At 43.2% G+C, this 10,528-nt stretch overlaps 1 protein-coding gene across 1 annotated transcript in view; it reads left to right on the top strand.

Moving 5' to 3' along the window:
• Positions 1-6,741: 6,741 nt before the first annotated feature.
• EXPH5 (exophilin 5) overlaps positions 6,742-10,528 on the top strand; it is a 73,920-nt gene continuing 70,133 nt past the window's right edge. Inside the window, exon 1 of the mRNA XM_036324515.1 lies at positions 6,742-7,076. Within this exon, the coding sequence (XP_036180408.1) occupies positions 6,958-7,076 (119 nt within the window). The 5' untranslated portion in view covers positions 6,742-6,957. The remainder of the gene's footprint in view (positions 7,077-10,528) is intronic.

Here is a 10,528-nt window from a genome sequence, read left to right as displayed (position 1 = left end):
ACAACTAAACCACATTACCTGGGGCGGGGAACCCAATGGGTTATTTCTTGCATAAAAAGGATATAAGTTCAAAAGACATACATAGCATACAAGTCTATTTTTACCCACATTTTACTCAAATTTAAGCCACTTTGAGGTCATCTGTACATTTATTTTCCCAGTTCTTCATGTCTAACTTCTTAGCCTGCAGGTTTCAGCTTAAATGGCACCTGGCCAGAGCCTTTCCTGATCATCTCACGGAGTATGCCACCCGCCACCCCTCCCAGCCACCGCTGTGATGTTTGTCTGTTATCACACTCTAAATTTCTATTAATTTGTTTCTTTTTTTTCTTCCCCCCTCAGCCCATTCAATGTATTTTTTGTTAGGGCCAGGACATCTTTATGTTAACACTGTATAGACAGTGTCTAGGACATTTCCCAACACATTCTAGACATTCCATAATTAATTGTTAAATGAATCAGTGCACTGGTCACCTATAGGTATTCTCTTTTTGTTCTACTAGTTTGTAAATGGATTTCTTCGGGATTTTTTTCTAAGTAGATAATCATCATCTATAGTCAATTCTTTCTTTTCTGAGAGTTATACTCATTACTTTTTCTTTCCTTTAATGTATCAACTAGAACAAAACAATGTTAGATAATACAGGTAATACCAGGCATCTTTGATTTTTTTTTTTTTACTTAATTAATTCACCACTAATTATGGCACTGGGATGAACATTACTTACCACACCAAGGAAGCATCCTTTTAATCCTAAGATTCTGTGTTTTAAATTCAGTTTAGTTCAAACAAAAAGCAATCTGGAAATTTATCAAAGGACTTTTGATCATACAGTATTCTTTCTTTGAAATACTAAAGTGCACTACGTTAATTATAATACTCTTGCATTTCTAGAAAAACTGCACTTAGTCATTTCATAGATTTATGTTTTTAATTGATTTGCTTTAGAGAGAGAGGGATAGAGAGATAGAAACATCAACAAGAAAGAAACGTCAACGGGCTACCTCCTGCATAACCTCATGTGACCTCTTGGTTCATGGTCAATGCTCAAACACTGAGCCACACCAGCTGGGTTCATTTAATGTTTTCTATCTTCTAGAAATGTTTTCTAGCCTTTTTCTTAGGATTTTCCCCCCTATCTCTTTAGTCACAAGGAGAATTATATTGTGTTTGCCTGTCTGTGTAATAACCTAGTTTTTTCAGGTGTTGCTTTCAGGCTAACAACAAATTCACATAATGCCCTAGGAAACATGTACTTCTTTTGAGTTTGGGAGCAGAGTCTTGGGTGTTTGTACAAACCTCAGAGTCCACCACCTTCTTCCTTTATCCTTCCCCACCGCCTTCTTCCTTCATCCTTCTCCACCGCCTTCTTCCTTCATCCTTCGGGCGCAGGGGGAACACCGAAAGCCCCTCACGCCGAGGATGTGAGGCAAGGTGGAATTGAATGTTTAGGACTGGGATGAATAGCAAATGTGTGCTGCTCAGTTCCTTGATTTAGTCAGGATTCTTTGTTTTTATCAGGTAGATGTTGGTATCTAGACCTCATCCGTGTTGAATTCTGACATGAAAGCAGGAAGCTCTGGCCCCCTTGCTTTATATGGTACTTCGGATTTCAGATGGGCTCAGTGACCTGTTTAAACACTTCAAAAGCCTTTATGAATCTTGCACAGTGTTTCTCTTACTCAAAGGGCCATTATCCTAGGGAGCTCTATGCAGCCATGTAAGGGGTCGTTATAGAAGACTATTTAATAATATATTAGATATCTATGAAAAGGGGGGCTATATAAGGATGTAAATAAAAATATTTTTAAATAGCAGATTATAGATCATTGGTCCTTTTTTTTCTTTTCTATATTCTTATATTTTTATATAATGGACATTACTTGGGGGCGCAACCATTCCCTTACTTCTCTGTGCAGGTACTTCCATGACTAGAGTAACTTCCCAGCCTCTCTATCTGGTCCTTACTTTCTCCTTCTCAAGGTAGATGGAGGAGTAAATCATTTGATTGGAGGGTAGTAAGGGTATGAAACTCCATGACTCATTGCTTTTTGAATGAGTGAGACCAACCAGTAGGAAACTTTAAGTACTGGTGGCATTCTCCCTACCATCTTCCTACCACCAATGATATCTGCACCCCAGACCCAAAGCTCCCTCTGGTGATCTGTGTCAAGGTCTAGACTGGCGAGGGATGAGACTGGTGAGCCCATTTGGCTGTAGAACGAAGTCACATTCTTCCATTAACTTAACAGTAAGGAAGCTGAGATTTTTCATCTCCATCTGTTTGACTCCTATGTTTGTTTGTTTGTTCAGTTTTCCCCAAACTCAAGTAGTCAAAGAAAATGTTACTTTTAAAATTGTAGGCTGCTCTGTGAGCGGATAATATTAACAGGTGCCGTTTATTAAGCATCCATCTTGTCAATTGCTTTATTGCGTCATCTCAGTGAAATTTTACAATAATCTTCTAAGGCTGGTTCTATTATTATCCTTGTTTTTGTAGGAAACAAAAACAAACCAAAAAACTAACATTCAGAGAGTGTAAATGCTGTTCTTCATGGAACATTATTCTACAATTGTGGATTCAGGACTGAAGCTTCAGGGAAACCAAAAAGGGAGTTTTCTGTCTAGATTTGCAAACTTATTCACTACTGTTAGAATAGTGAAAACTGAAAGGAACAACTGTGCAAACTCTTTCCTTCTTGGAGTTTCGCGTCTCTTGTTTATTAATAAAGTCCTGTTGCCAACATCTAACATTCAAGCCGACATGTATTTGCTTGTTTAACTGAAAGCTACCACCCAAACTCACCCCAGAGCAGATGTGTGTTGGGGTGGGAGGGAACCCAACCCCATGCTAGAGAGATGATTTTCAAGGGCCTACTAGGGGCTTAAGTGACTTTAGGTGACAAAAATTCAGATATTTAACCAAGTATGTGATCAGCATTTCTCTTGGCTGAGTGAACTGCCAAGGGAGGGGGAAAAACTAAGGCATCTATTGGGGATTTGGCCAACAGACTGGAGAAACAGGAGACTATGGGAGATTTCTAAAGATTATTGCTATCTATCCAGCTGTTATTACTAAAAAAACCCCACAAAACTGATGAGTATCGCTTTAGCTGGGAGGCTGGGCAGGAGGTTGCCAGGGTTACCAGATACTAAAGTGAAAAATAGTTGCTTAGAGCCCATCATGCAACACTTTGAGAATTATTTTTACTTTAAAAGCATGATGTTTATAACCCCACAGAGATTATTCTGTATGGTTTCTAGAGCAAGCCTCAATGCCTTGCAAATTTCTCATTATAAAACCTCAATGTTAAAATGTCTCAATTGAATGCCCTGCTGTGCCACCACCCAGGGCTGAAGCATGCCTCGGTGACGATGTCTGAGGTGGTCATTCAAGGGTCTGAGCTCAGCCTCTACGCCCTGTCTACCCTCCGTTCTGGCCATCTGATCCAGTCTCAGGGTTTTGGCTTTTAGCAGATGACTCCCAAACCTACTTCTCCATCCCTGTTTTATTAATTTTCTGCCTCACATTCTCACTTTTGCTGAGTGTCTCCATAAATTGCAGGTACCTCAATCTCTTTATGTCTAACACTGAACTGTCAATCTCTTTACAAACCATATGCTTCTTGTGTCATCAGATAGATTACTTTCAGGCACTTCTCTTAAAAACCTGCATCATCTTTGTGACTCCTTCTTTTTTTTTTTTAATATATTTTATTGATTTTTTTACAGAGAGGAAGGGAGAGAGATAGAGAGCCAGAAAGATCAATGAGAGAGAAACATCGATCAGCTGCCTCCTGCACACCCACCACTGGGATGTGCCCACAACCAAGGTATATGCCCTTGACCGGAATCGAACCTGGGACCTTTCAGTCCGCAGGACGATGCTCTATCCACCGAACCAAACCGGCTAGGGCTGTGACTCCTTTGACCCTCATATCAAATGCGTTACCAAGTCTAGCCAACCAATATCTTTGGACTCCAACCCTCTTTACTATTCCCACTTCCACTGCTTTAGTTCAGGTCCTCTTTGTCCTTTCTCCCACATCAGCATTCCAGCACAGTGGTGTCCGTGCCACCATCCTCACTCTACTCTTCTTATTTCCTGCTGCCACAGCCATCTTACCATTGCTCCATTTCAACTACCTCATTGTCATCCTCAAACCCTGTGTTGATGCCTTATTGCTTACACCTGGAGTCCAGATTCCTTAGCCTAGCAATCATAGTTGGGTCTCAGCCTTATTTACTCTTCATATGCCCTATGCCCTAGCCTGGTGTTTCTCAACCTCATTTTCATTACTGTCCCCCTAAGGAGCCTTCCAAGGAATTTTTTTTTTAAAGAAGTAAGTGTCTATCATTTTCCTTTTTTAAAAAAATATGTTTTTTATTGACTTCAGAGAGGAAGGGAGAGGGAAAGATAGAAACATCAATGATGAGAGAGAATCATTGATTGGCCAGCTCCTGCATGTCCCCTACTGGGGATCAAGCCCGAGACCCAGCCATGTGCCCTTGACCGGAATCAAACCTGGGACACTTCAGTCCACAGGCTGACGCTCTATCCACTGAGCCAAACCAGCTAGGGCTCGAGGATATTTTTCTTAATCACCCCTCTTACGAAATGTTAATGCCACCAATATACTAGTGTATATCTGTTTATGCATTATACACATGTTTATGTTCTATACTTTATATTTAAAAGTAAGATGTTTTCACCCACCAAGAACCAATTTTTGCTTCATTAGGGGCAATATCTTCCCTATTGACAATGTATACTCTAGCAAAAACAGATCACTTACCAATTCCTGAATATGTCCTTATATTTTCTAGCTTCCAAGTGTTTGTTCACTTTGGCTAATAGTCAGAGGAGTTGAAAGAATATGAGAAGATTCCTGGCGTGTAAAGCTGCCTTGCCTGGGATTGACTCACACATCTCCTCTCAGCACCCTCCATTCTTCTGTTGAAAGCTGACCTTTGCTGTTGCAACCCAAATACCCTGTCCTCCTCCCTCTCATCCACTCAGAAGGAACCAGCTTCTTTCTGTGCCCCAGTAGAACCTTCTTTATGTCTCTATTGTGTTCTTCTTTGCAGTGTAGTGATTTTGCTTTTTGTGCTATCTCCCCTACTGTACTATAAACTTCCTAAATACAAGGACTAACTTCTTCACGGTGTACAATGCCTGCAAACAGTAGGCACCAGTATACATTAGTTAAACTCAATTCACTGATACCCTGGGGACAGGAACAAGATAAAAGTCTACCAGTGCTCACATTAAAAAGTCCTACACGCATGCTGAATAAATGAACACGCTAATGAATGGGGGTGGGGGGAAATGCACATTCCTAAACCAACATCACTAACACAGAGACTATGTATAAAGGAATGTGAGTGTTGTACAACATTGGTGAACTGAATTGATTCCTGCTGCAGAGGAATAACAAACACCCACTGAAAATTATTTGAATGGCTACCTGCCTACATATGTCTTGAACAATGTTGCTCAAGTTGAGTAGAGGACCCAGAGGCCAAAACATAAGTAGCCATTTTTGACACCATGATTTTGTGACATCACCACTACATAAGAAGTGACCAAACTGAGGCCTTGGGCAGGGAAGTTGATCTGACCAAGTTTATTTTTGTGTGGAGAGTGAAGCAAAAGAAACAACATTTTCTGGAAAAGATTTGATAATTTTAAAATATCAATATGGATATATTTAGAAAGTGCCATCATATCTTTGAATACTACTTTCTAAGAAAACCTGTTTCTGTGGTTTCATAGGATTACATTTGGCTTTAGTCAGAGGATTAGGTATTTGAAAGTGGCACTTGTATTGCTTTTCTTATTAAGACGATCAAATCTTTTTTTAAAAAATTTTTATTGAGGGCAAATTTCTCAGTCTTTTTACTGGTTGATGCTTTTTGGACTTTGTTGTTGTTAATCCTCATCTGAGGATATTTTTTCCATTGATTTTTAGAGAGTGAAAAGGAGGGAGAGAGGGAAGTGGGGAGGGCGGGAGAGAAGTCCATGTGAGAGAGAGATATGTGGGTCGGCTGACTTCTGCAGGTCCCCTAGAGGGATCAAGCCCAGAAACCTGGAGTGCATGGGAGGACGCCCAACCAACTGAGCCACACCATCCAGGGCTAAGATCAAATCCTACAGAAAGCTACAAACAGGTGCTTCCTATTATTCTTTGCCTCAGGGCTTTCTCCTTAAATGCCATAAACAGTTTTATGTTGTTTCTTTCCTAAAATCTGAAAATGACTTTTGTGGGACAATCGGATGGGGGTGGGGGGGCATCTGAAGGATGAGAGGCTTGGCAAAAAATAATTTATTTCCAAGGATGCTTTAAATTCAGCCCTTGGGACTAGTCTGCTCACAGAGACTTATAAAGTGTTCAGCCCTCTCCTGCCTTTCAAATAAGGTAACTAATCTTCCTTCAGCCCCTTTAAGGCGCCTACCGGTGATTCTACTTCCAATGGGCCCTTTACTGAAAAGGGAGCTTCGTGGCGAACCTCTTTCCTTTGCCCTCCTATTAAGCCAGCTCAAGTTCTGAAAGCAAACAGCAACAGCCAAAACAAATACTTTGGAGCCAACACTTAAGCCTCAGCCTCACTTAACAGCAGAAGTAAGTAGGTTTGTTGGTTTAGCAAACAGGATAGGAGGTGGAGGGGTGGGGAGGGGATGAGAAGGGGCCCGCCCCTTGGGAGCGGGATTGGTTCCCTCTCTCCCTTTAGCCGTTCATCTGGCACCTCGGCTGGGTAGGTGGAGACAAACTTGTCGTTCAGGTGGTGTCAAAATGAGCCCCGTAGGTGTGGGCTGTTCCCTAAGTTTGTGGTTTTAGATTTTCAAAGGGACAGACTTATTGGCTATGGGACCAAGACTTCTGTAGCTCGAAAGATGTCATCGTAACAGGAGGCGCCAAGGAGCTTAAGGGTAACTCACGCACGACCCAGAGAAAATGACGAACGTTCCTCGGGGCTTTGATTTTAGTTTCCTAAATGACGACGAAGCCAGGAAGATCCTTCAGGTGCTGGAAAGAAATGAGGAGCTGCAGAGGGCAGAGAAGGACAGAATCAGGTACAAAGCCGATGCGTTCTCTTTTTCCCTGGACCTGCGTCCGGCTGCGGCCGGGGCGTGGGGGAGGGAGGCGCGGAGCTTTCCCGGGACACCTGTCTGGGGTCCTCAGACGCGCAGCATCCCCCGGTGCGCAGCAGCCGGGGCAAATCTGCAGTGAGGTTTTCCCTTAAGGACTTTGGGGTGCCTGGATGGTGCTCTTTCTGCACAGACGGGCTCGGGTCCCGCGGGGTGGGGAGCGCCCCTGCCCTCGCCTGGCTGGCGCCTCGTACTCCGGGGCGCTTCTCTCCGAGTGGGTCCAGCGCAGCTGCCCCGCCTCCGCCAGGACCCGGGGGTGGGACCCGCCACTGGGGTCCCGCCGGTGGGACTCTGGCGCCTCGCTCGGCTGCCTCCCGTCCGTCTCAGGCGGGTGAAATGGGACAAGGGCGCTGCGCCGCGTGGAGCGGAATCCCGGCCGCACGCACCCGGGTGCTTTCACAGCTCCTCGCCCAACACTCTCTCGGTCGCAGAAACACCTTTCCCCGCCCCACGCAGACGGTCAGCGGGGCCAGGGAGGGCTGACCTCTCACCGGAGGCGAAATGATTCCCCACCCCGAGGGCTGGAGCTCCGGGAACTTGCCAAACTGTCCGGAGTGAACCGGGCTGGGGCTGGGATGCGCGAGTAGGCTGGGATGGGTGGGGCTCCTTGCTGGTGGTGCTATGGGGAAGTTGCCCGGGAATTTCACCCTTGACCTTACTATGCGGTGCTGGAGGTGAGGGAATGAAATCGAGAGTTTACAACCTGGGAGGTAAATTAACCAGTTTTTCTGTTGGGGAAGTGTGGGTTAAATCCTGGAATTGGTGCGGGAATAGACCACCCAAAGCCTGCTCAGTTGACTGTGGAAAGGAATTCACTCTCAGCCCAAAAAGCATGTGGCAACGACTGGGATTTGGAAAGCTGCTTTGTTTGTGAGTGATATTTGTTGTTGGTGGTGGTGGTGATGTGAGTTCTAGATTTCCACCTCTTATCAATTATCTCACTGCCCATCTGCCCTACCCCCAGTTAAAAACCTCCAAAGATCCTCTTCACATAGGGAAACCCTAGCTGGTCTTTGTTGTAAAAACAATTAGAATACCCTGGGCCCGATGCCCCATCTTTTCTTTTCCACTGGCTCCTGTGGGGATAAATGAATAGTTGAAGTTTGAAGATGTGTTTTTCACACCATCATACTCTGCCTTTCAAAAAATACACCCACCCCATCATTTCCTCAGACAGTGTTTAAGTGTGTCCTCATGAACACAGTTTGTCCACACCCACACACCCACGTGCATGTACCTACACATGTGGATGTGCACTATACACAGGCACACCCAACCTTGAAAAGAACTTTAGAACTGCGTGCAGTTTGTCTTCAACACATAGTCCGAAAGCAATAAGAAAGTGGTGTTGCTCTCAGTGTGTGTTCTTGGAAGTGTTTCTTGTCTCTGCAGAGGATGGGGCTTAAGTTATCCAGTGCTATGTATTCGGGGAAATTGAGGGGAGAATTGGGAACTATCGGGAGGGATGGGAGCTTCCATTTTGGATATTACCAACGTGGCTTCTCATGAACTATATAGTCTTAGAAACAGTGATGTTGCCCTGGCCCGGGTGGCTCAGGTGGTTGAGTGTCGTCCGATGCACTGAAAGGTCATGGGTTGGATTCCACCTGGTCAGGGCATATACCTGGGTTTTGGGCTCCATCCCCAATAGGGGCATCCAGAAAGCAGCCAATCAGTGTTTCTCTCTCACATCAATGTTTCTCTCTCTCTCTCCCTTCCTATCTCTCTAAAATCAATAAAAACATATTTTTAAAGAAATAGTAATATTCTTTATTTTAATTTTGATTCAATGGAATTTTGACTTTCTATAGTTGACCTGATGCTTGCCTTGTGTTTACTCTATAGCAGGTTTTGGTGGTCATGTCAGCTGACTTCAGTGGGAACTGCAACTACCCATCAGTGGCAAAGGCCATGGGCTAAGCAGGAAGGCCTCAGCAGGAAGGCTAAAACACATTTGCTGATTTCATGGCACTCCTATCCTAACTGGAACATCAATAGAAAAATTAATACCATTAACTATTAAAGTACTAAAAATAATTACCCCAAATTTAAAAAATATAAAATATATTTTATATTAAATATGTATATTTAATATATCCATATATACATATACATATTTTAAATATAAAAAATTTAAGGAAAGTAGGCACTTGGGCCAAATGCTCAAGGCAATTATATCTAATGCATTCTTTTCCCTGGATCCCACTACCAAATACCTGTCGCTGGATAGCAGTCTCAGTGGGATTGTTCTGCCTTCCGACCCATGTGCATCGGTTTTAATAGCAGGTACTGGCATGCAGAGAAGGCCTGAGATAACGTGTCAACTTGGCTGCCTCTTCTGCTTATTTTCCTGATATGTATGATCATCATATTTTCCAAATCAAAAGTCAGAACATGTGACTTATAATTCAAGATTATTATTTGAGACTCTGGGAGGCCTTTTTACTACATTGAAAAACAGTCTCAAGATCTCTTGGCTAGGATAATTAGGGACCAAATGAGGACGTTTGGGAAGTTTGCTGGTTGGGGGACAGCTGATGATTTCAGTTACCCATAGCTGTGCTAGGCTTGAGGAGTCTACAAGACAACCAGGAAAAAACATTTTGTAGAACTACAGTGTCATGCAGGGCCAGAGATGTCCAGAGATGAATGTTAAAGGAGTGAGAATAGTTGAGTTCAAGCAGAGACGGCAGACAGCCCCATTTAAGAAAGGATCCTGAACACACAGTACTTTCCCCTGTTCTCTCCTTATTGGTCCCGGACCTCATCTGGCTCCAGCTTCCTAGGAAAATATTTGCATTAAATATTATAATGTTTTTAATATATAAAGTTTATTCAAATTTTTAAGAAAAAACACCAAGATTCAAAATGATAGGCAAAGGTAGAAACAAATCATTCATGCTAGAAGATATCCAAACAGTAAACAAAAATACTACAGGAGCCGAGGCCGGTTTGGCTCAGTGGATAGAGTGTTGGCCTGCGGACTGAAGGGTCCCAGGTTCGATTCCAGTCAGGGGCATGTACCTTGGTTGCGGGCACATCCCCGGTGGGTAGTGTGCAGGAGGCGGCTGGTCGATGTTTCTCTCTCATCGATGTTTCTGGCTCTCTATCTCTCTCCTTTCCTCTCTGTAAAAACTCAATAAAATATATTTTAAAAAAAAATACTACAGGAAAACATTCACCCTCACAGTAATGAAGAAATGAAAATGGAAGTAACTACAAGATACCATGTTGCACCTTTAAAAATAACATAAAAAACTAGTGTGGGGTTGCAGTGAAATGGATAGATTCAGTGTATTGTTAGTGGCGTTGTAAATTGAATACAATCCTTTTGGTGAACTGTAAAGCGATACCTGTACATAATGCCTTACCCTTGA

The sequence above is a fragment of the Myotis myotis genome, unplaced genomic scaffold (genome assembly GCF_014108235.1).
Source record: "Myotis myotis isolate mMyoMyo1 unplaced genomic scaffold, mMyoMyo1.p scaffold_m19_p_10, whole genome shotgun sequence".
NCBI lineage: Eukaryota > Metazoa > Chordata > Mammalia > Chiroptera > Vespertilionidae > Myotis > Myotis myotis.
The sequence above is the reverse complement of the archived record's forward strand: the minus strand, read 5'-3'. Positions and strand labels throughout refer to the sequence as shown.